The following is a 27824-nucleotide window of genomic DNA, read 5'->3' as shown; positions in this document are numbered from 1 at the left end:
CATGAATACTGGGCACCCCCTTAGACGTGAGAGACCTGATCCAGCCCCAGGGCTTCTGGTATTAGAATAGGCCCTCTAAAAATAAGTGTGGGCCCTAGGGGCTCCAGGGTGTATATTAAGTTGTTACCTTTGAATAACTGCACCTCGAGCTTATGGTCTGCTAGGATCAAAATCTAAAGGAGAGAAAGCATTTCCTGTACACCCCACACGCCACATACTCAACACCAACAGCACAAGCACGCTGGGCAGCTCTTCTCCCAGAGGCAGGGGGCTGCAGAGGGCAGAATGACTCAGGGCTTTAGTTGTGGAAGAAATAAAACCTTCAGTCACCCTTGGTTATGGCTCGCAAAGCTTCCAAGTGGGAAATCTGACCAGAGATAGAACCCAGAACAGTCCTCCCTGAAAACAGAGGAGGTGGATTCTGCGGAGGAAGTGGTTCTCATGGCAACAGACTGCCCAATGGTAAGCTGGAAGACCTTCTACACAAGCTCGTAGGTTCCACACGGGCTATACGGAAATGCGGGAGAAAAAAATCCACATTCTAATGCGCCTGCGCTGTGCCTTGCTGGGGTAAGGGAGAGAAGGTAGTTGGCTCCTCACTTCTGTTGCCAGGCAGGGCTCCCTTACCATGGATGAATCCTGGACTGGAGATTTCAGGGAGGGGAAGAGGGACAGGAACTGCAGCATCGAAACCTAAAAACGTATTTTATTTCGAAGTTGTGCTTTGGATTTTCCCCAATCCAACATCTGTTGAGTGACAGTCTTAGGTTCACACAAAGCATCTCCAAGCATACATACGATATTCCAGTTATCAACACTATCTTAAAGAATATACCATTTTACACAAACATGACATACAAGTCAGACGCCACAACACTGCCATTCCCTGGAAGATCTAGCTTCTCTTCTGAGCAGGAAGTGCATGTACACCAGCCCTTCCAGTGGTCTGTTTCATCCTGCTGCTGGTGTCATCTCTCCTCATCTCCTTGGGGAGAAACCAGGGTGCCCTGAGGAGGTTGGCTGAGACCAGTGTTTCCAGTTTACAGGCTGCTGGCTGCAAACTCCTCTCTTTTCCAAGTTGGGATGCTGGTAGCTCCACCCCACCTCTGTTCCCCAAAGACTGAACCCTCAGAGTCCACACCAGGAAAAGGATCCATGCCTCATAGTGCAGTGTGGGGCTCTTGGAAGCATCCTGCTGGTTTCAGCAAGCATATCCGAGGAGGACTGGTCTCCCAAGGCCCCGGGGGCCAGCTCCTTTTGGCTTTTCGGTGTAAAAATCACAGTGTGCGACCTCGTTTCCAGTTGATTGCAGTGAGCTCTGTGGAGGACTCTCCTCCCCGGCTTCCCAGTCCTCTCAACAGGACCATCTCACAGGTGTCAGGAGCACCAGAAAGGGGAGACAACTTGGCTCCCAGAGCCGGGGGAGGAGGTGACCACTCACACACTGTCCAGTTCACGATGCAGATCAGCAGATGGACACTGCCTGAGAGGATGGTGAACAGTCATGTCCAGGGCTGAAAGAGAAATAAGGCAGGAGCAATAGAACAGGCCCAAAGTGTTGTCATTACGAAAGCTTTGCTTTTCCTTTCTTAGAGGAGTATGCTGGAGAGAGGGGCAAAGGGCAGGCATGAGGAGCAATTTTGATTAGCTGGATCAAAAGGAATGTAAAATGAAGAGTGGGGTTCCATTTTCAGCAAGGAAACAGATCCTTGGCTATGAGGGCCCCCTGCTGGCTCAGGACCTATGTAAATCCAGGTGACAGACAAGGACAGGCCACTCAACAGAGCAACAACAGCCAAGAGTCCCAAGGCCTGGGGTCGCCTCCCCCAGGCTGACTCACTTTGTCAAAGGAGTTCTTCAGTTCTCCCTTCCAGCTCCTGGGATGGTTTTCCTGGTGCTGCAGGTTCTCTCTCTAATTAGTGATTTCCCACAAAGCTCCTCTTTTCCTTCACAAAGAAGGAGGAAAATCCTACCACTTTCCATAGAGCCAACTACTACCTTCAAAACGTTGGTCCAAAGAGAATTTTCTAGGCCAAAGATAAGAAAATTCAAATTTTCTTATCTGAATGGCAACCCACCATCTCTCCTGAACTGTAGAAAAACTAAGGCGATAAGCACAGCTTTAAAACCAGAAAACAGAGAAGAGGAATGAGTTTCAGCTTTTACTCAAGTAGTTGTCTGAGACCCATGAGCCTGGTGTGAGCATCCCCAGCCCTGATACTCCTGGGATAGCACGATGCGAAGGGAGCCAGGACCATGGACACCAGATCTGGAGAGTGGATTAAAGCAGATAAGGGTATCATTTTTGCTTTTGGGAGGGAAACCAGAAAAAAGGCCAAAGGAAGGCCAAAATATTTAGCGTCCAATTTTTTATTTTCTTAGATTCTGGCCTTGGGAAGACTTTAGAGCCCGTGGGGTCAAAGTTGTTTTATTTGTCCTTGTTTGGATAAATAAAAACTGGCTTTAAGGGGCAATGTCTCTCTTTAATCTAACTAGGGCTCTCCAAGCCCCCACTGGTCCCTGAAGAGAGAACCTGTAGAATACCAAACTAGGGGGTGAAGTTAGGATATGTTTTCATTTAGGAACAATTTCGGGGCTAGCAAAGCTGAATTTAATTTTTTAATAAGATAATGAATTTTATGTCTTAAGTGCCCAAAAAAGTGGGAGGAAGAGGGACCCATTTCTTACCTTTTCCAAACCTGCCATAAACACAATAAAACTCTCTTAAGACTCTTTACCCTAAAAGGAACCAGCTAGAAAACGGTCTTATACAGGAAAATGTCTTAAATGGAAAATAGTCCATCAGAGACAAAGATAAGATAGGAACCCGAGAAATGTCTATACATTCAGAAAAACTTTAGAAGTTCCATAATAAGATTGGGTTGTAGTTCTAGAGGATGGAGGAGGGCAAAAGCAAACACCAATGACCAATTCACACCAAGAGAAAGAAGACAGAGAGAAGTCCCCAACCCCAGACAGATTACATGATGGAGTCTCATCCTGCTAAATATCATATGGTGGCGAGATTTCAACGGCTAGGTTCTCTGGCCCAGACAGAACAAGGTTTGTAACAGAAAGAGAGACTCCTGGTGGCTCCTGTGTGAACTGCCACAATAACTTACACAGAGACTGGTCTAGGACCAGGAGAGGCTACACATGCCAGAGACTAGAAAAACCTACCTGCGTGTGTGTGTGTGTGTGTGTGTGTGTGTGTGTGTGTGTAAAATGAAGAATGGACTATATATGATCCTCTGTGTGTGTGTGTGTGTGTGTGTGTAAAATGAAGAATGGACTATATATGATCCTCTATAATCAGTACCCAAAACAAGATGCCACTGAGAGCTGGATGTCAGTAGCCAATCCACCATCTGGTCAGACATCCCCTGTGTCTGAGGGGACTGGGACTTGAGCCCGCATCCTCATGACTCGCCTAGCCAGATTTCACAGTGACCTGATAATGGAAAAATCTATCTCTGGCTAACCTAAGAACAGTATGTACTGCAGCTGGCTGGATTATGACGACTGGGGGAAGCAGAGGGCAGTGGGAAGGGCAGGGCAGGGTGATAATGAGGGCTTCATTCTCAAGATTTTGGGTGATGGGAAGGCTAATTCCTGCAAGAACAACTTAGAATCTAATTTTCAACTGAAGTCCCCAAGCTAGTTAAATAGGAAGATTTTAATAACAGTCCCTCCAGTCCCCTTGTCTAGAACAATTAAATTACATCCCTCAGACAGTACAAGACTTGTCAGTGGCCTGTGGGGAAGCTGATGAGTTGACACCAGGGCTAGTGGCATTTGTTTTGGGGAAGACAGTGGGCTTGGGTCGTGTGGCCGGTGGCTTGACCGGGGCAGCCATCTTGACAGACTTGACAGGCCGGAAGGCGCATGCGATGTCCCCAGCAGTACTGGCACTGCGCTGAAAGGCGGGTTCAGGGTCCTTGAGGAGCTGGGTGTGCAGGGGGCTGGAGGGCTCCGATGTGGGGGCCACCACTGGGGAAGTTTTGAGGGGCTCCAAGGTGTCCAGAACCACATCAGGGGTGTGCTTGACACTGCTCTGCCGCTCTAGCTCCCGCAGCTCATTCAGGGCAGAGTTCATAGTTGCCTCAATATCCTGCAAAACAGGAAAAGGAGGAGGTGAGGCAAATGTAGGGAGATGTGCCCAAGGGTCCTATTTCAACAACATAGCCACACTGAAGAAACCAACTATAGGGAGAAGTCCAGATTATTTTATGTGGCCAAAATCCTTAAACACATGCAAATTTAGAATGTGGGGGAAGGGGAACAAAGGGATTTTCATTATCATGAGGTTTTCTTTTTCCTTTAGAAAGAGTGGTTGAGATGTTTCTTAAATGGAGGCCTTGGATTTTAGAGATATGCACTGAAATATTTATGGATGAAATGACACACAACCCAGTGGGGAAGAGAAAGGTGGATGAACTAAAAGTGGCCAGGAATTTGGACATGAGTACATGGGATTCATTATCCAATTCTCTCTGCTTTTGTATACGCTTGAAATTGTACATAATAAACACTTTTTTAGAAAGTGGTAGAGATGGAAGTATGTTCTTTCTTCTCTTGGACTTTAAGGCCAAAGGTTAGGAGGGTCAGTTGTTCCTCCTCAAGGGCTGAGGAAAGGCTCGAGAGCCCTGGCCCTGAAGATCCATCAGGACACCTCTCCTGCCCTTGCCCCACACAGCCTCCCCGGACCCAACTTGATGAAGCCATTTCCTTCTACCCATCACCAGGAGAGGGGACCAAAGAGTGACCAGGACGGGGAGCCAGAGCCCACATAGGTGAATCACCTTCTGCAAGTCACAGTGGAACACTCCAGATCTTAGGAAATAGCAGTCCTAGCTCAGGGCCTCAAGGCAGAACCAAAGACCCTTTGTATGCAGCCAGCTGCCTCCCAGGGAGACCTCCCAGCTCCCTCCCTCCCCACACACTTGTATCTGGCACCCCTAAACCACCACAGGGCTCTTCTCTTGGGATTAGGCTTACATTGAAAAATTGTGAAATTTCCAAGCAAAGGTCCCTGGTTAAGGTTTCTTTGTCCTACAGGGTGATCCATGCGTTCTGTTGATAGTGATTCAATTTCACTCATCCCTACGATGTTCTCAAACCTTACAAATGCTCAGGAAGAACTCCATCTCCCTCCTCAGTCTTGCTCTGCAGCCAGTCTGTCCCAGCTGTGTACCTATTCAGACATCCCTATTAATACCTGGCGAAAGAGGGAGCTAGGAGGATTCCCACAGCGCAAGGCAGATTGCAGCCAAGAGCTTAAGTAGAGGCACAGAAATAAAAGGCTAGCAAAGCAAGACATCTCAGGCCTGTAGCTTAATACTGTGCTTGCCAGGTCCACCTTCCCTTAGCAGAGCACCACAATTAAGCCAATAGAGACTATACCCAGCCTCTATTGCCCGCTGGAAGATGGGGTAAGGAGAATCTCAACTCGGTTGAGACATAAGAGGGCAACAATGAGCCCTTAGTTCCTACCTGGTCTAATGAAAATTATAGAGTTGGGAGAGACGTCTGAGTGAACTGCTTGGAGTGGCCCCGGTAGCCGGATTTTTAGAGGTGGGGTTGGATCTCTAATATTTCACGGAAAACAGAGACTTGTCAGTGTGGTGCATATACAGAAAGAAGACCCCGTAACCAGGGAGCTCATCTCCACTGCATCTGGAGACTTGGGCTGGAAACACTTCTGGGACCCGAGCTCCCAACAGCAGAGTATTTCGGGGCCTTCAAGACCAGCAGCAGATCGTTGACTGATCATCTATCTACCACTAGGGGCCAGAGATTAGCCTCAGAAAATGGGATGATGGGGATGGGCAGAGTGATATACAAATGTGGCCAGAACTACATCTGAGCCTCAACACTCAAGCAGCTTCACTAAAGTCTACCAGGGTCTCAAGACTCAAAACTTGGGATGAATGGACTCTATCAAAATACTCTATCTGTAACTACTGGCTTAAAAATTACAACAGCCTTACAAATAGCCTGTATATGAGCAAGAAATCTGAATTCTTTTATTCTGTCTTCAAGTTCTTCTTGGGGAGAGAGGGATGGGCAAATTTCCTGGATAGCTGTCTTATCAGGTCCAAAAGTCCAACAGTCCCTAAGCTCGGTGTATAGTGTACAAAGCACCGTTCTGTCTCAAGTCCTGCTCTAATGAGCACGGGCTGCACTAAGCAGTACTGACAAGTGTAGACTCATACTAGCTGTTTGTCCAGGAGCCCCCAGTTACCTGTGCAATGACCTCAGGGTCCACGGGCCGATGGTTATTGAAGCTTTTTGACCTTCCTGCTGTTACTGTCTTCCGGATCTGTGGACTGTCCAGGCGATTCTTCAGGGATGAGTGGCGGCTGATGGAGTTGAGGCTGCCGTGCCCACTGATGGAACACTTATCTGGCCCTTCCTTGGGGAGACTCTGGCTCACGATGGGCTGGGAAGATGGGCGGCAGCCAGCCCCTACCCCCGGGGAGGCGGGGTCAGTTAGGGCACTGCTCAGCCCATGGCTGTCGCTCCGAAATGTTTTCCGGATGCTCCCAGATTCTGGCCGCTTCCTCTGCCTTCAATCACAAACAGAAAGGGCAGTGTGATCAGGGAGCCCTGGCTCCAAGGAAGCTAGGACGAGTGAGAGAGGGGCAGATGTTGGAGCCTAGGGACTTCTGGAGTGAGAGGGACACAGAGCATGTGCTCTCCTCGGTTTGCCTTCCCTTCTCCATGTCTGGTCCCCTGCCACCCCGACCTGGGCAAAGGAGAAATGAATACTTACTTGGTGGTCGTGGGCTTTCAGTTCTCAAGATGTGAGGTGCTGTCAGGAAAAATGTCTGCTTAAACCAAAGTTTCTAATGGGAGACAGATTCATGGAAAGGCCCCTCCATCACCTGCTTTGAACAGAAACCAGGCCCCAGGCAGGAGAAAGTGTCTTGCCATCACCAAGGAGGCGGGGAATCGCTGGTAAGAGGAGAGTTGACTTTTCCAAATTTTAGCATATTTCTTAGTCCAACCACAAAACTGTAATCATTTTGGGCTTTGGCAAGAGGCGGTTGTTGCTTATTCTGTACACATGGAACAGAATATTTTTCAAGAGGCTGCAATGCTGCAGAGTTAGGGCCAAGTTTATGCACTTTCTTAGGGTGGAAATACATCTACATGACCCTAAATCACCCAGCACTGGGTTGAACCCTGGCTCTGAGTCAATTTGTTTCAGACCACTAAGGCTCGCATATGAAATAGTTGGGCAGAGTACTAGAGTCCAATATGGGTGTTCCCTACTGCTGAATAATTTCATTTTCTCTTGGAATCAGATTCTAAAGGACCTAATCTAAGAAGCAATGAAACTGCTGGTTTGGGATGGCAGCTGGGCAGCTCCGATCTTGAATCCACTAAGGGTGACTGGGGCTGAGGCAGGAGTTGAGGATGGAAAAAAGGAAGGGGTAGGACCTGAAGATAAGGGGGTAGTTTATGTGGCAGGACCAGTGTTCCGAGCCAGTCCTGGTCCTGTTCACTGGTTAGGCCTTCCCGGGGCCTTGCCCAGGACCTGGCACATCGTGGCCACTCCATGAAGCTGCCTGCTCAGCAGTGTAGCCTTAGGTGTCAGCCATTCTCGAGAGGAAAAAAGACGTTCTCAGAGTCTTATAAGGCCCAGCTGAAATGACTCTTCCTCTGCCAAGTCTTCGCTAGTACCCCAACTCCAACAGCAGGCAGAACCGATAACTCCTTCTGTTCCTTCAGAGCACTGACGGCACTGCTTCTTAGTTACCAGACTATATAGTAGGTACCTTGCCAGACTGTGAGCTCTGAGACCAGGGACCATCTTATTCATCTTTGAATAACCAGCATCAGTGGTTGGCACAACAGTAGATACTCAGTAAACGTGTGGAATTAAAGTGAAATGCCATACCCTAATAACTCTGCGCTGATTTCCTTTTTCTACTTAAGGATGGCTGACTCACAGGGCTAAAACTGCTGAGAAGGCAGATTTATGGAGTGGCTGGTATGTGCCAGGTCCCGGGCCAGGCCTCAGGGATGTAAAGAGAGGAAGACAGAGTTCCTGGTTTCAGGAACTCTGAAGGAGCTCAGCCAGGTGGGCATCTGAGTGCAGCTTGAGTCCTGAGAGATACTCAGACTGCTTTGGGAATACTGAACAAGGGCACAGAACTCAGCCCTGAGGAACCTGGGGGTTTCAGAAGGCTTCCCCAGAGAGGTAAATGTTCGGACTAAGTCTTGAAGGGCGAGGGGGAGTTGACCAGGTGAGGAGACAGCAGAAGCAAAGGTCCAGGGGTGAGAGAGAACCCGGGCACTCAGGACAGTGAAGGGGCTTGGGAGAGTGCTGTGTGGGGCATGAGGGCAGCTGGAGGGCAGAGTCACTCCTGAGGGCAAGGCACGCTGCGGGGCTGCCACTCATCCACTGACGAGCTGATGTCAGGTAGACCATGTCCTTCAAGGGCCCCATCCTGACATCACCAAGCAAGGAGTTCAAGGGTACTGCCCTGACTTCCACCAGATGTTCATCTTTTGACTATTTCAGCTATTACTCTCTACAAATGGCATCAAATATACGATAGCTTAAAAATATGTACCTAACTAATTATCTAACTCTCCCTCCACCAATCGTGCCTTGGTTTCTGGGTTAACTATAGGCTTACGACCTTATGATTATAGGCTTATAATTAACATAGACTTGTAAATAAGCAAAAAAATGTGATTAGCCCACAGTTACTTTTTATTAGCTTGCCCTTCCAGCAGGGCACGATGCTCAAGGGACACAAATAAAATCCTCAATCTTTTTTTTTTTTTTTGTGAGGAAGATCAGCCCTGAGCTAACACCCACGCCAATCCTCCTCTTTTTGCTGAGGAAGACTGGCCCTGAGCTAACATCCGTGCCCATCTTCCTCCACTTTATATGGGAGGCCGCCACAGCATGGCCTGACAAGTGGTGCGTCGTTGCATGCCCGGGATCCGAACCTGGGCTGCCAGTAGCAGAGCGCGAGCACTTAACCGCTGCACCATGGGGCCGGCCCTAAATCCTCAGTCTTTTTCACTGGTCTGACTTAAATTATAACCACACTGACTGAGTGAGCTGGATCAGCTACTTTACTAACTTGAGGGCGAAAGAGATGGAAAAGAGCCACGTGCCCCAACCACTCCCCCTGCTACCGTCTGGTTGGAAAAAAGCCAAGAGATCTGGGCAACCTGGTACAGTTTAAAAACAACAAGCATCTTTTATTCTCCTTCCAGTTTCAGTGTCCAGAGGCTATGGTTAACAGGTTTTCAATGTGCAAATCATTTCATTCCTCCAAAGCCAGAGGGGAATAAAAACTGTACATCATCTCCAATCCATATTCATCAGGAGTACCCTGGGGCTTGTCATCCTGCTGGCACTGGGCCAAGTTTCAGGGTCTGGTGGAAAGAGGTCTGTTGGCTTTGGGACTTGGTGTCTGGCCCCTTGGGATGAGATTAGTTCTCCAATAACCTGAATGTCTCTAGGGGAGGCAGCAGCACACAGGCGTGGAATCCCTCTAGACAGTCAGATAGGGTGTGGGTGGAGTTAAAACTCCAGCACGTTGCTAACAGCCACAATGAAAGCTGGGGGCAGAGTTAAGAGCCTGCTGGACAGGAGTGGGAATCTGCAAAGGGACTAACAGGGACGGATAATACACAGGGCCAAAGCAACAGGGAAAAAACGGAAAGTTATTTCTACCGGTGTGAAAGGGCAGAAGAAAAGGGAGCTAGGGGTTAGATGATGAATCAAGAGTTCAGGACAAAGCCTTCCTTGGGGGCGTGGTGGTCTCCTTTCCTGAGTGAAGCAGGATGGGGAGAAACAGACACATGATGTCTAAACATACCCATCTGGGGGAATGCGAGCCTCGGAGAAGACACACAAGACTTGGGGTCTCTGGACAGACAAGGGCCAAAGAGGACACTAAAGACTATTATTTGAGTAAGGATGGAAAAGAGAAGGCACCTCTGAGAAACAGTACAAAACCAAGTTGCATAAAGTGACCAAAGCTTTGGCCCAAGTTTCCGCAGTCAGATAGCCGGGAAGGTCTGAGCTGACAGATGCTGCAGGCACACAGAGTGGAGCACCTTCCGCAGCATGACAGCAGCTGCTGGAGACCGGGACCTGCCCACGAGGACTGTGGACGCTTCCTCGGCCCTGACCGCCTTGTAGCAGCAATGAGCACATGCAAACTGTTAGGCCTGGGGAGCTGGGAGCCCTACGTGCAGCACAGGAATGGAGAGGGGGTTAGGCCACAGGGTGAGGCTGGGTGTTACAAGTCGTTCAGGGGAGCAGAAAATGAAAAGCAGAGCTTACTTGTTGATGTTTGCAAGATAAATATCGGCTACATGACCCCCACTGGGACAGCTGGCCCCCGCTCTGGCTGTCACCTTTTCTTCAGGTGGCTCAGAAATGACCTCAATCTCAGACTTTGGGCTGGACCTCTCCACGACACCGTCCTCGCTGGGGAGATGGGGCAGGCAGGCAGGGAAGAGGGGAAAACAACAACAACACAAAAAGCAGTGTTAAATCAGCAAGATGGCCCCCCGACACACACGCAACCCCACGACGGCTTGGAGGCAGCGGCGATGGCTGGCTGGGCCGGCTCTGTGAGCAGAGGCAGGGAACCTAAGGGCCTTTGGAGGGTTGTTTAAATAAAAATAAATAGTCCCACTGAGTTTTGCGGGATCCCGAGCTCCTCTGGAAAGATGGGCTAGGGGACACCTGAATTCAAGGCATCTGCCTTCTAGCCCATGCTGCTTTCCTGGGGCAGCTGTGCTGGGCCACCTCCTGGAGAAGGAGGCGGCCAGTCCAGGTGGCGGTTTAGCTGCTGAGGTCCCAGCACTGCCAGGTAAGGACAGTCAGCTCTGCGGTGGCTCTGGATATGCCGGCGCTGAGGCAGGACACCGCCACACTCTGTCGTAGCGCATCCAGCCCCGCTTAGGGCGTCCAGCCAGTCCCAGGTCTCTCCACTGCTCTCCTGGCCCCTCTGGCTACTGATGACAAAGTGAGCCCCTTCTCCCTCACAATTCATCTTCTCTCGGTCCTGTAGTGAAGTCATAATGCTAAATTTGGGAGGGTCCTGTCCACGCACAGATGGCCACCAGGTTTGCGATGTTATCAACAGGGAGGATTTCCCCGTAGAACGAGCCGGGGAGAGGCTGGGAGGGTGCAGACTCATTCAGGATATCAACCTTTAAAAAATAATATTAAGGGAAGGACTAAAAACACTGACAGCATTGTATCCAAGGGGAGGGAGCTGGGGGCAGAGGCAGGGCAGGGGGGTAGGGAAGCAGGCTCGGGTGGCCACAGGGGCCTGGGGGACATTGTTTTAAAGAGCTAGAACCAGCCGACAGCCTGTCTGATGAAGTTTCTCTAGGACCAGTACCGGGTCACATTTCCTTTGTTCCCTGACACCCCTGACCCAACATCTTTCCCCAAGTCAACCTCCTCTGGGTTAAATGACCTGGGTCATTTCTGCCAAGGCTGCTTAAGCTAGATTTCTCCTAGAATTAAGGAACTCAACATTTTCATTTAAGTGGAAAAGCGTCATCAGTGGCCCAACAGTTGGGGTGGGCATAGTTGCTTAAAAAAAGAGAAGTAAAAATGTTTTCCCAACCTGATCTTTCCAGAAAGGAAATGTCAGTGGTCAAATAATACTCCCGCATTATCACTCATCAGGTACAAGTGTGGAGGAGTGCCGGCTGGCACGTTTCTAAAATGACTGGGGGGTCGTGGTGGAGAAGTGATTTGCAGGGGGAACAGAGAGTGGAGAGATTAAAAAACAATTCTCCACGAAGTCTGGGGGCCTTCAAGGAACAGTGTGACCTCAGGACCACGTTGGCGCCCCCTGGGGACTGGTCTCCTTCATCCCCCTATGGCTCCAGAAATCAAGTCTCACTCCCACAGTGCAGTCAGGGACCCCTAAAAGTGCAGGGGGCCCAACATACGTGTCTTGGACCACGATGTACTGATGGGGGATGAGTCCGTCGATGCCATTATGCCGGCCTTCCCACCAGTCGTCGGAAGCCCGCTGGTAAAGCAGCAGGGATGCCCCCTTCTTGAAGGACAGCTCTCGGGCTGTCCGGCCCACGTAGTCAAATTTGGCAATGGCCTCAATAGGCTCACACTCTGGGAGGGGAGGAAAAGAAGGAAACACATGTTGTTGGGACTCACAGACTCAGGAGACTGCGCAGAAAAGTCCTATTAGCTGAACTTACAGTGGTGGGAAAATAACCCCGTGTGAAAAATAAGCCACGGACGATCTATAAAGCAGGTAATTCCCATGTAGACTGTGCCATCACCCTAAAAGCACATGACGACCTTTCCTGCCATTGCTCATGCTGTTCCCTCCACCTGGAATCCCTTTCTCTCTCATCTGCCTGATGGAACACCTCGAGTCACAACTCAAACATCACCTGCTTCCTATAGTAACTTCTTTAGCTCTTGACGCCAATCCCTATCATCGAACTTGCCATACTGTATTTGTAAGCGTTATTTCTTTTCTGATTATAAAATAACTCCATTAATTGTAGAACATTTATCATATTGTATTTTAAATAATTTACTTAGGTTATTCATTCCCCCTAGTAGAACATGAGCTTTTAGTCTCTATAAAGAGAAAATAACTTGCCCAATCAACTTTCCAAGGAGCAAAATATGGAAATATATTTTGTGGACAATATATGGAAAAATGTGCATAAAAGTGATCTGAAAAATTGAAAGGGGTTTACAAATGCAATGTATTTTTACTTTTGCGTGAGCTTCTGTTTTCGCGTCTGTAAAACAGGGATGGTAATAATAATGCCTCTTTCATGAGCTGTTATGAGGAGTCAGTAACAGTAAAAGTGCTTAGAACAGCGCCTGGCCCAGGGTAAGTGCTGCGTATGTGTTAGCCACGGTCGTTATTGTCAGCATTATCGTGATCTGTTCTGGGCTGCAGGTAGAGGTCAGAGAGCAAAAAGAAGGCTCCCAGAAAGCTGGAACCTGAAGTGAAAGTTGGATATTCTGAGTAGTGGAGAGAAAGGCTGCTTAAAAACAAAACCATGCCTCGGCAGCCACGGCTGGTGGGTCTGCTCCTGAACAGGCGTGCAGGGCCAGAGATTTCACTGCAGGAGGCAGACCAGAGAAGGCCTTCTAAATACAGTGGTGCGTCACTTAACGGAGAGGATACGTTCTGAGAAATGCGTTGTTGGGTGATTTTGCCGTTGTGCAAACATCAGAGTGTCCTTACACAAACCTAGATGGTACAGCCTACTACACACCTAGGCTACATAGCACTAATCTTATGGGACCACCGTCATCTATGTGGTCCCTCATTGAATGAAACATCGTTATGCAGTGCGTGACTATCCCAATCCCAGTTCTGTAACGCCTCGGGTATGTCACTTGACCTCTCTGACCTGTTTTCTCAACTATAAAATAGCAGCTCTCTCTGTTTCACTAGGGATTAGGAGATGAGACATATGAAGCTCTAGCGGTGCGGGGCACACGGGAGGCTCTAAAGAAACACGAATTTCCCTAGTTTACCTACTCCTTCCCCATAATGTGGCAAATTATCACATTGATCCATCTGACCTCAGGATCCAAATAAACAGTCCTAATTTTTTTCTCCATTAAAAGCTGGCCTAGGACTGTAGAATTCACAGCAAGGCAGGGAGAAAGGAAAGCTCTGTGGGATTGTGCCACTTCATTCTCATGCCCAGAAAATTCTGAGGCCTGTTATCAGCTGCTGAGAGTTCCAGAGCCCAAGTGATCCAGAAATGAAGGTGTGGAACTGTTGGAAGGAGGGGAAATGTGCTGGCTGGACAGACCCTAATAAATCATGGGCACTGTCGAGGGGCCTGGGGATGACAGCTACGCATTCCACCTCTTGACGCACACCCACCAGGCTGCGAGGCACCCGCATGTCTACACTCTGGAAAAGGGCCAATTTTTCCAGGTGGCAGTGTGAAAGCCTGTGGTTTCTGTGTCCTGACCCCCAATCCCCTCTGGCTTGCTTCTGCTGGGTTCCTGGCACCCAGCTTCTCTATTCCCCAGGCTCACTATTTTTCAAACGAGCTCTCTTTCGCTTTGGTCTCCAGCTCCCTGGCAGGAATCTGAGCTGTGACACGGGACCGAAATCATACTGGTGAGACAGCCAGGCAAGACAAGGAGCTGGGAGGTAGGCAAGAGGGCTGAAGGGCTGTGAAAGGTCTAGCTATTCAGCTCTGGTTTAATACAGAGACCATTCTACATGAGAAGGTGGGCTGCCTCTCCAAGAAAGGGAAGGAATGAAAAGGAGAGACAGGAGAGCTCCCTGCCCGTCTTCAGGGGACTGCTGGGCAGGAGGGTTCATGAGGAGCACAGGATATAGAATTCCTTCCTTTTGCTTCACCCCGGGTGGCCCCACTGCCCCCAAGCGGGGCCTCGTACCGTCATCGCTGGTGTGGTGCTCTGCGGTCACATCCTGGGTTGAGTCTTCAGCCGAGGTAGTCTCGCCGTGAGGGCTGTCACTGCAACAAAAGCAAGAGTAACCGGGCCTCAGCATTTGCTTACAAAATTCTTGTCTTCTCCTTCACATGATTCCATGCCTCGGAGTAAGGGCACGGAATCTATCTTATGCTTTCTACATCCTGATTGCACACAACAGTCAAATGTTTACAATGAAATAGAAGGCTCCAGAGGTTCTCTAACCTAGCTCCTGCTACAAAAATTATTTGAGAATACTTGGGACTTAGACTATATTGAGACAAAGGGAAGCCCTTTTGAACTTACAAATCTTTTTGAAAATACAGAACAACTCAACTCCTCAAGGGCTGTTTCTCTAGGCGACTTAGTTCCTAGAGGGAGCGTGGTGGAAGGAAAACACAAGGCTTTAGCAGCAGATACAACTGGATCCAAAACCCAGCTGACACCCAGTAGCTGTGTAACCCTGGGCAAGTTACTTCATCTCTTTAAGCCTCAGCTATCTAATCTGTAAATTGAGGATAATGGTCTGTACACCTCACAGAGTCGAGTGAGGATTCTACGCAACACGAGGGGATGATTAAAAGATGGTACTTCTCTGCCTTCTTTCTCACTTTGCTGGATGCCTCTAGGCTGCTTTGTGGTTTAGTTGGTGTACTGGTGAGAAAGTGAGAGGTGAGTCACAGAAATGGGTGGGGAACAAGAGCAGGGGAAGAAGACTCTACTGTGGGCTGGACACTGCAAGAGGGCAGGGGATGGAAGGTGGGTCAAGGTCGTGAAAAAATCCATGGAGTCGAAAAGTCATCCAGGATAGAGAATCGAGAATGGCCAGGGAAGTTACTAGCAAAGTCATTTCTACTTCTGATCTCCTGGCTCATGGACTTCACAGTGCCTGCGGAGGGGCATCAGCAAGTTCTTACTTCCTGAAAAGTAGAGGAAAACCCCATTTATTTCTGAAGTTTCTTTCTCTGGCAGTTGGCAGTGACAAGTGAGCCTTTCCAGGCAGTTCTAAGGAAGCACCACCACCCCCTCAACCCCATAACCTGGCCTCATAGTTTCTACTTTGAGCCTGCAGCCTCTCCCTCCCCACGGGACAGGTCCTTCACTCCTAGCAAGTTCCTCAAAGACCAGGGGACCAGTTCAGAACTGATACTGTGTGAAGCAAGTCAGTTCCAAGGAGGTTCTCCAGACTCCAGCGAACATTCTGTAAGAACATCAACAGGGATTCCTCTTTGTCAAAAAACCTGGGCACAAATCTCACTGTTTTCTGGGCCTAAAAACCCTCTGATGAGTTTGGTGACATTCTGGAAACGCTCAGGGCCCCAGGGGTGCGCAGGGCAAAGGCTCACTTCCCCAGGGCTCCAAGTCTGTTGATGTGGGCCATCCACTAAGGTAGCAGTTCTCAAAGTTCAGGGAGTCCTGGATGGCTTGTTAAAAACAGACTGCCTCACCTCCAGAGTTTCTGATTCACTAGGTCTGGGTGGAGCCGGAGTGTTGCTGGTTCTAACCAGTCCCACGTGATACAGATGCTGTTGGTCCTGGGACTCCCTGGAAACCACTGCCCTCAAGTGAAGGCAAGATGATGCTTTTCAAGGTCCTTTCCAGCCCTAAAATCCTATACTTCTTGTGGATTGAGTTCCACACTCACACCCCAGCAACACCCCCAGGCCCACCCATATCCGTGGTCTCAGAAGAAGCCCAGCCTGGCACACGGCAGGCCGTCCTAGAAAACCGGGCTCCAGTCTCAGGGCTGCTAAGAGTGGTGAAGTGGGACTGGCCTGTCCTCTCCACAGCTGCCCACGGGGAGGCCAAGTGGCCTGGTGTGCCCCCTTTGTGGCTGTTCTGGTCCCCCAGCCACTCTCTAGGGTTCTTGGGCTCTAGGCCCCTTTTGCTACCCCTCCCTCACCTCCTTCACTGGTCTCAGCTCACTTCACTGGCACTTCTCTCTCTTCCCAAAGAGGGAGTGTGACTCCGTGGTCAGACGGCACCTCTTACCCAGGGTCACTTACTCTTGATCCTTGGTGCTTCTGGCCTCCCACCCAGTCTGTGATTGTAACGGCTAGTGTTCCCCCACTAATCTTGTAGTTTTTCCAGAGGCTGCTAATAAATGTCGAATGCACAACAAAGCTGGGGAGAACACTTTGGAGAGAACTGCACGAAGATGCCCTCCATCCGTGCCCCTGGGAGCCACCCCCTATCAGGGCTCTGTCTGCTCCCCTGGGCTGGGACTGGGGGAGCTGGACTGTGGGGGGGCTCTGTGTCCTGGGATCCGTCCAGCGCCTGCAGCGGTTTGGTGTCTGAGAAGTGAGGGCAGGTAAAGAAAGGAGGAAGGTAAAGCAGGAATTGGGAACACTATTCCACTGCTTTTCAACACTCCTTCTAGGGAAACCAACTCCCCAACTCACATGCACAAGGACAGCCCCCGGGAGCTCACAGCCAGTAGACTGAGACCTGAACAACCTCCCCAGTCCCTACCAACCATCTGTGACAAAAAGCTTTCTCTCCGAGCCAGCAAGCCTAGGTTTCTCCAGCTCAGACCCAGACGGTGGGACCTGCAGGACAGTGGAGGGGACGGAAGCCAGGGATATCAATGATGTTTTTATGCTCACAGACACATGAGTATCACTTTCTTCACTCCTTGGGCAGGAGGCTCCTTCAGGGAGAAGCACAGACCAACTGGCCTCTAATTAAGTAAACAACCTCCCCTGTCCTCCCCTACCTCAGTCGATAGCAATGGGTCTGGCTGAATTGGTTCCAGATGTTGAATTCAGATGGGATCTGATTTGGGCTGGCTTATGCTTTCAGCCAGGCTGAAACACTCTTTAGGGGAAGGAGGGAGCGGGGGGAGGAGGAGGAGGTAAGGGACATTAGAGAGTAAGAGAGAGGCAGTTGTCTCTGTCCTGAGTGGAAAACTGACTCGGTAAGTGGACTCCTGGGGGGCAGTGTGGGGTGCTGGATGGTGCCCTGCACTAAGAGACAAGAGATCAGAGTTGGACTGGCCTGAAAGACTGTCACTGGCCTCTCTGGGCTGCAGTGACTTTATCTGTAGAATGGAAATAGTGATTCGTTATTTGTCTAATGAAAGGGGCTAGTAAAGATGTGCCCCTGGGATTCCTTTCATATCTCTGATCCCAGGCGAGGTCATGCAAAAACCTTGCCCCACAGAATTTAATCCTGCGTCAGGGTGGAACTGTGCAGAACCTGTTGAAAATGGAGCTTACCCCTCTTTCTCTTCACAAATTTCTGAAATCACTCTAAATTATCATTGTAAAAACTCACAGTCAGGAAATCATGCCTCCAATCTAAACTCGTCCCAATAAGAAAGAAATTCCCTGGGACCCAGGAATGTCTTTCTCTCACAACACACAGCACAGAGTAGGAGCCTGAGAGACACTGCTCACTGACAAACAGCAGTTCTATATACAACTTTATAAATTCCCTTTCTTGGAGATTTTTGATGTTACTATTATTGTTGTCATCTTTCAGAATTGTCCCTCACCACTCAGAACTCATAAGAAAAGGGAGGTGGCATGAAGAGGCACTTACTCCGTAGGTCGGGTCAAGGTGGGACACTGCCTACACCACCCCCAGACCCTGGCAGCTTGAAGCTCCCGGGAGTGGGAGGCTGGGAAGATCTCTGTATTTCCTTTTGGTCTCACTTGGCCATCTGGCCCCCACACTCGTGTGTGCTGGTGACGCCCTCCCTCCTGCAGCCCTGAGCCCCCTACCAGTAATCCTCCGTGCTTCCTCCTCTGCTGTAGATGGGGCCCTCCAGCTCTCTGGGGTTGGGGAAGATGTTCTCATGCTGGATGATGATGGTTTTGATCAGCTCGTTCACGTGGGCTTGGCAGGACACCTGGTCGTGGCCCTCAGGCACTGACATCAGTGAGGGCCCGAAGCAGATGGCGAGGTTGTAGGGGTCCATCATGTTCTCTTCACTGAACTGTGATAAACTGGAGGAGAAGGGAAAGGGAGCAAGCTGGAAAGCACTTGCACGAATGCCCAGAAAACACAATCACAGGAGGCACTGCCAAGAGCAAGAGCAGAAGTTGCACAAACCGCCACCTGCTTCTCTGGGCGTCAGAGCCCTTCTAGAAAGTCGGTGAGGGAGAAGGTAATGACCACCAGGATGGTCATTCAGGAGCCAAGGAAAGGCAAAGTAGCGGCACCTCCTTGCAGGTCTCAACCCTCTTCTCTCTCCAGCTCCCCATTCAAATCCTACTTACCACCTCATCACCCCCCAACCCCAGACCTTATCCACCACAAGCCCCCTGCCTTGAGCCACACCACTCTGCAGAGCAGATACGGCTCCCACAGACCAACCCACTAAGCTGACAGAGCAGATGGACAGCCTCAGGCTGCCCTGGTAATGACATGGTCAGAAGACACGGGCACTGTGGGTTATGTACCTTCTTGCATAGCAAAATAATCAAATTATTAGGGATATTCCATTCCAAGCTCTAGACTTATTAAAAAAAATAGCCAACTGATTAGCATTTGTATTCCATCAAGCCAGTGAATCTCCTCTGGAACAGCTAATGTGATTGTTCTTCATTTCCATAATATCCTCTTCTATGATTACATTCAGAATTTATTCAGGAGAAGGTCAGCACGCTGTTCAGCTTCTGCTCAGGCTTCCTCTGGATACAGTCTGACTTGACTATCGAGTATTTGTTTATTCTGGGAACTACCCCCCTCCTTCAGCCAGCAGCTGCTCCAGCCACACCTCCAAGGACCGGAGCCCTGCAGCGAGCCTCTGTGCCTGATGAGGCCCCATTGGCCTCTGTCTGTCCAAGCACTGAAGGCTGGGCCAGCTCTGGACATACCCCCTGTCCTGCCCACACAGCCTGCAGAGCTGTGAGCTCTGTGAAGCAGTTCTGCCTCCTTCGTGGGCATCAGCAGAAAGTCCCCAGCACCTGATTCTGACAGATCCTGAGATGATACCAGAGCCCTCTGATGCTGAACCAGAGTCCTGAGACTTAGCTGTCTTCTTCTAAGTGGCTACTCTCCAGAACTGGGCAGAGTTTATTCCTAGTATACCCCACATCCAGACCCAAATTACCGAGCTGGTCTCTCTGTAACTCAACGGTTCTCTCCTCTATTGACAATTCTGACACGTCCCCCGTCCCTCTTAGAGAATCACTGCAGGACACGTGAAGTGGTACAGTGGATGTGAACAACTGTCACAGAGAGAACAACTGTCATGGCTGAGAATCACTCTTCTCCAGGACCCAGTCCAATGCAGGGAAGCCAGCAACGGGTGAGGTTACAGATCTCAGTGGTGGACTGCCTCATAGCGGGTCTTAAAGATTTAATTTTATAATCCTTCCCTGTCTCCTGAGTTAAAAGAGAGCAGAGATTCAGGAAAGGCTGGAAGAAGTTTCCATGTCTACTTCTTGGGCAAATAAAAACTGGAGAGACAGAGGAAAGATAATCACCTTGGTAACCTCAGCACGGTCACCTGATGCATGAGGTGCCAAAGGGCTCGAGTTGTACCTAATCTGAGGCGGGCCGCTTCCTGGTGTCATGGAGGAACAAGGAGGAGGGAGGCCCTGTTTCTTTAGTGTGATCTGACAACGTTTTGGGAACATGGAAGAAAACTAGTAATTTCTGGGAAGCCTGGTGGTCAAAGAGAAAGAAACTCAGACCCTGAGAGTCCCAGTCAAAGCTCTGAGAGATGAGAAACCTCGCCAGGCTCACTAAGGCAAGGACTGTTCAATTCATAGGGGCTACAGGGACCAGGGGCTTGAGGGGATACATCTTTGTGGACTGTGGTCTCACGGGTCCAGGTTCATTTCTTACTCCCATTAAAACACAGACCAAGAGGAGCTGGCCCGGTGGCGTAAGGGTGAAGTTTGCACGTTCCACTTCGGCGGCCTAGGGTTCACGGGTTCGGATCCCAAGCGCAGACCTACACCCTGCTTGTCAAGCCACGCTGTGGCAGCATCCCACATACAAAAAATAGAGGAAGACTGGCACAGATGTTAGCTCGGTGACAATCTTCCTCAAACAAAAAGAGGAAGATTGGCAACAGATGTTAGCTCAGGGCCATTCCTCCTCACCAAAAAAAACCCCTCAAAAACCCCAAAAAACAAAAACACAGGCCAAGATCCTTCTCTCTCTTCCAATCTACAACCAGAACACCTAGGTTTAGGAGCTGAAGCCACGGTTCTTAACTATTTAGGGGACACAGGCTCCTTTAAGAATTTGACAAAAACTAGAATTTCTCTCCCAAGAAAAATTTATATACGCGCACATACAAATACATACGATTTCGTATATAATATAATGGTGACAATAATCCTTGACGAACTTGCAGGCTGTACCCAGTATAAGACCTCGAACACTGGATTTTTATTTTTAAAGAAATATCTAAAATGGATAACAGTGGTAACAGCTCCCTCTTAAAAAAATTTTTTTTGGTATCGGCTTATATACATGCCATATCCTCTAAGAGTTGTGATATATTTTTATAGTTTGCGTCCATAATGTTAGTGAATTCTCTTAAGTGATTTGAACTCATCATCTTGTGTGCATCTTAGAAAGGTTCAGCGTCGTAGTTAGGAACTTTTTTCTAGGCTTTTTAGGGGGAATGAGAAAATTAGGATCAGTGGGCGAAACTTGTTTTTCATCATGCACTTTTCTGGACTTTTTATTTTTTAGTGATGCACACTTGTCTCTTTGATTAAATTAAAAAAGAAAAACGAAACATCCCAAGAATTTGGAGTCAAACAGACCTGGTTTTGACTCCTAGCCCAGTTGCTCACCAGTTCCATGACTGTGTTCTAGTTCCCTTGTGTCTTCATTGTAAAATGGGGACAATTCTGGGCCTCCTTTATGGGCTGTTGGGAAGATTAAATGAGGTAATATATGCAAAGCATTGAGCACTGTCCCGGCCACAAAGGTGGTGTTCAACAAGTATTTTCTATAATTATAATATCCTGATTGCTTCTTGATTTAGGACCCTGGATTCTAGTCAGGGAATGGGAAGCAGAGGTGCCGACACTTGGCAGTAACTGATTTACAGGAGTCTGCACCTCTTCTCCTGACAGGCAGTATCTAACACACTGAAGTGCTCAGGGAGAGCACTAAGCTTTGGGCAGACTATTTTCAATACATAACATTTCACTCCAAAACTTTCAACTTTGTGGGTCTCGGGGGTTTGATGTGGCAACAACCAACAGACTATGGGTAAGACATTATGCATCGGGGTTGATTTCAGGTTTGAAAGGGCTGAAGGGAAACTGTATCCTTCGCCATGGCCCCAGGCAAAACGTGGGGTTGAGAATCCATGAGACTTTTAAAAGCGTTCACGATGGGAGACACCACACTTCCCTCTACAAATCCATGATTTAACAGCCTTCCCTGCACCTCCCCACGAGGCTCTCTAAGAGACAAAGAGTGAAAGGTAATTCTGGCTGCTTCTTTCTGATGGTCTTTCACAGGTATTCCCTCACTCCCCTTGCCTAGAACACTGCCTGTTCTCATCTTCTGTGCTCCCCAGCCTATTAACTGACTTGCCTCTCTGCCCTGATGTGCTCCCTGCCTTCCTGTGCCATGAATTCCATCCTCTCTCACCTCCTCAAGAGCATCACTCTAGCACTGGCCTTGCTCTCTCCATCATCGGCTTTTCCCCTCGACTGGGTCATTCCCACCAGCACACAAACATGCAGTAACACCTCCATCTTAAAAAAAAAAATCCTCTCTTAACCCCACATCCACACCAAACTACTGTCCCATTTCTCTCCTCCTCTTTATATAATAAAGTTCTTTGAAAGTTGTCTGTACCTGCTGTCTCTGATTCTCTGACTCTTCTCCACTCCTTCTGTAACGGACTGAATTGTATCCCCCCCAAAACCTTATGTTGAAGTCGTAACCCCTCAATACGACTGTATTTGAAGACAGGGCCTTTAAGGAGATAATTAAGGTTAAATGAAGTCAATATGAGGCCCTAATCCAATAGGCCCTTTGTCTTTATATTATAAAGAGGAAAGACGCCAGAGCTCTCTCTCCCTGCCTGCACAGAGGAAAGGCCGTGTGAGGACGCAGTGAGACAATGGCCATCCACAGGCCAAGGAGAGGGACCTCACCAGAAAACAACCCTGCTGGCACCTTGATCTTAGACTTCCAGATTCCAGAACTGTGAGAAAATAAATTTCTGTTTAAGCCATGCAATCTGTGGTATTTTGTTATGGCTGCCCTAGCAGACTCAGACCTCCCCCCTCCCTCTTTATTGTGGTAAAATATACATAACACGAAATTTACCATTTTAATAATTTTAAAGTGTATAATTCAGTAGCATTTACCATACTCACAATGTTGTACAACCATCACCACTATCTAGTTTCAGAACATTTTCATCACCCCAAAAGAAACCCCATACCCATTAGCAGTCACTCCCCATTCTCCCCTCTCCCCAGTCCCTGGATACACAAATCTGCTTCCTGTATCCATGAATTTGCCTATTCCGGACATTTCATATAATGGAATCATACAATGCGGTTGTTTGTGTCTGGCTTCTTTCACTTAACACGATGTTTTCAAGGTTCATCCATGTTGTAGCATATGTCAGTACCGCATCCCTTTTTATGTCTGAACACCATCCCATTGCGTGGATCTACCATATTTTGTTTATCCATCATCAGCACCCTTTTTCTCTTGAACTGATACCATCAGGATTTTGCCCCTTCCACTCCACTATGACAACACCCATCAGGGGTGACCAATGATATCCATGCTGCTAAGTCAATTCTCAGTCTTTTTCTTACTTGATCTGTCAGCGCATTTAACTCAGTTACCACACCCTCCTTGAAACTTTCTCCACACGGCTTCTGGGACACCGTTCTCTCTCGGTTCTCCTCCTACTGTCACCTGCTCAATGAGTGTCCCCCGACCACTGTATATTAAAGAGCAAACCCTCACCCTGACCCCTGGCACTCTCTAGCCCCCTTCCCTGCTTTATTTTCCTCTGACAGATGCCATGTGTACTTATTAGCTTTGTCTGTCTTCCTCCAATGGAACACAAGCTCTGTGAGGGCAGGGACCGTGGCTGCTGGGTGCACTCTTAGAAAGCCAGCATCTGAACAGGGCCCGGCACAGTAGGTACTTAATAAATAAATGTTAAACAAATAAGTGAATCAATACATGAGCATCTTTGAGTCCTCAAGACAATCCAGGCACAATTCTACTTGCCCATCTGCATACAGAAGCCAAAACACTCCTTGTGAAAATCAGAAGAGCATCCCAGACAGAATCTTTCCAACCCAGGAGGCACCTGAGATTGGTGAGATTTAGAGGGAGACTCAGCTTTTCTGGGGAGCAGCTGTGGCAGCCTTAACCATGAAAGAGAAGCACCACTGATTTCCTCTTTTAGATCGCAGAGCGAGGACCTAGAGCAGTGCTTCTCGGACTTTCACGTGCGTGTGACTCATGAGGGGACCTTGTGAAAATACAGATTCTGATTCATAGGCCTTGGGAGGGGCTGAGATTCTGCATTTCTAACAATCTCCCAAATGATGCTGATGCTGCTGGTCTGTGGATCTCACTTGATTAGCAAGAGACTAGAAGAGTATATTGTTTGACATCTGAAGAAATCAGGTTTCAAGAGGCAAGCAGTAGAGTCAGCTGCAGTGAGGGGGAGCTGCCTACTGCAGTGTAGTACAGATGCTGTGGTAAGCAGCCTCTAAAATGAACTCCATGGTCTCTGCCTACTGGTATTCACACCCTGACCTGAGAAAGGAAATCTCTCCCTTTGAGTGTGGGCTAGATTTAGTGACACACTTCTAGTGAATGGAACGTGGCAGAAGTAATGGGACGTCACTTCTGAGATCAGGTTACAAAAGACTGTGGCTTCCGTCTTGGGAGCTCTCTCACTCACTTGTTTGGAGAGAAGCCAGCCGCCATGCTGTGAGTAGCTCTACGGTGAGGCCCACGTGGTGAACAACAGGGAGGCCCGTGGCCAACAGTCAGCCAGGAATGGAGATCCTCAGTCCAACAACCGGCAGGGAACTGAATCCCGCCAGCACTACATAAGAGAGCTTGGAAGTGAACCCTCCCCCAGTCAAGCCTTCAGAAGAGACAGCAGCCCTACGCCCAACACCCTCACTTCAACCCCATGAGGCCTGGAGCCAGAGGCCTCCAGTTAAGCTGCACTTGGATTCTTGACCCACAGAAACTGACATAATAATAAACGCTTATTGTTTTAAGTTGCTAAGTTTTAGTGTATTTTGTTACACAGCAATAGATAATTAACGGAGATCCTAAGAAAGGATAAAGTTAATAATTAACAAGGCCTGCTGGACTAACATAAATATATATCCTGAGATTGAGGATGTGTACAACCCAAGAAAAAGACTTTAGCCAGAAATAAAGTACACCTCTCCCAACTCCCCCAACCCCACCCCAGGACACAGAACAATAAAGGAGAAGGGGCTTGAAAGTCTGGGCCCAGGCAGAGTCTCTATCAGGAACTACCTGCCAACTATTGCTACACCTATGGGTAACTGCACACTTACCAGTTGTCATCCTCCCATGGAGGTGGTCTTCTCTATCACCTGTCTCCTGCATTCCATTTATTGTTTTAGGAAACACTGTGGTTAATAATGCTGTACCGTTTCAGTGAAATACTTTCATGAGCAAATTAATCTTTTTTTAACCAGAAAAAAAAGTAAAACAAAAGTAAACATTTGAATTGGTGAAAGTCCCAGGTTTCCTGCAACAGTGGCCACTATCTCCAGCTCTCTGTGATGCTGACTTTATCGTTTCTCCCCTCCTGCAAGCTCCCCACTCTTTAAGCAGGAAGAAAATGTGGGGAGGAGAATGAGGCCATTGTACTCATACACACACACTCACCCCAGGACCCCCCTGCTCCCCCACCTGTTTACCCCCCACTGTCATGCCTCCTTGCTCTGGGGGAGCAGACCAGGCTAACTCTGAGGGCAGGTATTGGTCTATTGGTCAACGAGGAGCAACAAGGACTGGCGGCACTGAGGGGACTGACTGACTCGAGAGTCATTACCAGAGTTTCCGTTTCTGTCAGTCTAAGCCAGGCAGCAGGTGAACACCCTGTGTGAGTCAGGAGGGGTTCTGAACTCAAAGGCAGTTGTGGTGCTGAGTCAGGGCTTGGCTAATGAATGGTGCAGACACAGCCACGTGGAGGCAGCAGGCTGCAGAGCCACGACTCTCCGTTGCTCTGCAGGGACAGCAACAGGGCTGAAGGATGGTGTGGGTGCCCTTGAAAGGTGTCAGGCAGGGGCCGCTAACTCAGACGCCCACAGGGCCAGGCTTATGAACTTGTAAGCAAGCTGAGGCTTATGAGGTGGCATCTAATCTTGTATTCCTTTGACATAGAGACCAAGCTAACTAGGAAGACTCTAAATTTTCACAAAGAAATATGTGCTAAAACACCCTATCCCCTTGGTCTAATTTTTGTTTTCTCTCTTTTGATAGATTCACGGATCTAGAGAAACGTTTCTCCACTATATGAAAAACCATAAAGCAAGAGTGACGATTAATGGCAACTGAATCTAGCCTTGGCCCAGGGGAGTAGCGGGAGGGCTGGGACTCTGGTGAACTGGGGAGTGCCTGGCAGCCTCATCCAGGCAGCAGCCCTCACTCCACAGAGAACTGCTGCCACGTGGGCATGCAGATCTAGTACTGCCAGATCTAACAATGTTTTCAAGAGAAGCTAGAAATCTAGACGTTTTTAAATAATATCCTCCAACATTTAAATGTTTCAATGTTTTCAAGACACAGTGGGGCTGAAAGGAAACACACCGATGGGCCTTACCTGGCCCTCAGGCTGCCCATTTATAACCTCTAGGATGTCTAGGATGTCAAAGGAGATGCTGCAGCGAATGAAACAGAGGGCCCGAGAGGAGAAGTACCACACGTCCTTGCTTGTTGCCTTTGCTGGCATGGGAGGACTCCAATGCCTGCCCTGGGCAAGGACACACTGCCTGGTCAGGAAGAAATGCCTAATGCCATGTCCTAGCCCAAGGCCCCTCTGGTCCTCAGACCTCTCTTCTAGGTACACTCACTCCCTGGGTGATCAGCCGAATACCACCAATACACGGTGACTCCCTACTGACATCTCCACTCCAGGTTTCTCCTGAGTGGCAGATTCCCATGTTCAGCTGCCTGCTTAGAATCTCCACTTGGAAGCCTAACAGGTACCTCAAATTAACATGCTTACATCAGCACCTTCTCTTGATTCCTTCCTCCAGATCTTGTCTCCCCCAACTCCATAAATGGCATCACTACTTCCCTGTTGCTCCTGTCAAAAATTTAGAATTTCTCTCTTTCCTCACACTCTACATTCTCTCCATCGGCAAATTCTGTCAATGCTATGTTCAAAATAGATCCCAAACCTGACTGCTCCTCACCACCCTCCATCATTACCTCTCCAGTCTAAGTCACCAACACCCCTGACCATGACCACAAAATAACCTCTGAGGAGGTCTCCCTGCTTCTCTTCACAGCCTTCTACAGTAACTTCTCCACAAAGCAGTTGGTAGGTTTTAAAAAAAATATATAGATCAGATCACAACACTCTTCTGCTTAAAATCTTCCAATGGCTTCCCAAATCCAAACCCATTATCACCATGACTCTCAGGGCTCGATGGTCGTGAACATTCCTGTGTCTCCTTCCTCCACTTCATTGAGGCTGCTGCTTGGGGACTGTCTCCTCAGAGGGGCCTCTGCGGACCACCCCTCTCCAGGGGCTCTCCCCCTTTCATCCCCGCCCCATTCAGACCCCTGCACTCTATCTCTTAACTACACTTCTTTATTTTTCTTCTCAGCACTTATTACCACCTGACATATGTGTTATCTGTCTCCTACCCTAGAATGTGAGCTAAATGATAGCAGGGCTTTCGTCTCTTATTTCGCAATGCATTCTTACAGCCGACAGCTGTGCCCAGAACATGGTAGGTATTCAATCAATATTTGTTGGGCTGGATGTATCAATACAGGTCCGTATGTAAAAGGTCCCTATGTAAACTTCCAGGGCCCAAAGCCAAGGCCCGACCCGGCTGCTCACTGGGAAGTCTACTCACTGATTGAGGAAGGCAAAGAGGTATCTCATGATGATCAGAGTGGTTTTGGGCAGGACCAGGAGGACCTTTCGGATATGCAGAGCTCTCTCCTGCAGGTTGTCCACTGCTGAAAGAAGAAAGCCATGCGTTATCCTCCACTGTGCCTGAGATCCCAGAGAGCAATGGTAAGAAGGTCCTTCCTACTGGTAGGTGTAACACAGAGAGAGGCCAGGTCAAGCCCACAAGCAGTGGTGCAGTGTAAGGAGTTCCATCCCTGTGGCTCCTTGGGGCGGGGCTGCTGCGATAGGGCACATGCTGGGCTCCAGACACTTCCTGAG

General features: G+C 48.9%; 1 protein-coding gene across 9 annotated transcripts in view; it reads right to left on the bottom strand.

Moving 5' to 3' along the window:
* Nucleotides 1-688: 688 nt before the first annotated feature.
* SRGAP2 (SLIT-ROBO Rho GTPase activating protein 2) overlaps nt 689-27824 on the bottom strand; it is a 240953-nt gene continuing 213817 nt past the window's right edge. For 6 of the 9 annotated variants that reach the window (XM_087437238.1, XM_004425102.3, XM_014783470.2 and 3 more), the window contains 7 exons: nt 27508-27613; nt 18181-18405; nt 14420-14499; nt 11956-12136; nt 10322-10468; nt 6245-6569; nt 689-4111 (listed from right to left, as the gene is read on the bottom strand). In XM_087437238.1, coding sequence (XP_087293364.1) covers nt 3728-4111; nt 6245-6569; nt 10322-10468; nt 11956-12136; nt 14420-14499; nt 18181-18405; nt 27508-27613 — 1448 coding nt within the window. In that variant the 3' untranslated portion in view covers nt 689-3727. The other 3 variants (XM_087437233.1, XM_087437244.1, XM_087437242.1) reach the window with 3 other exon arrangements.

Source organism: Ceratotherium simum, chromosome 2 (assembly GCF_057802395.1).
Source record: "Ceratotherium simum simum isolate JZ-2026a chromosome 2, ASM5780239v1, whole genome shotgun sequence".
NCBI lineage: Eukaryota > Metazoa > Chordata > Mammalia > Perissodactyla > Rhinocerotidae > Ceratotherium > Ceratotherium simum.
This window is presented reverse-complemented; position numbering and strand designations above follow the sequence as displayed.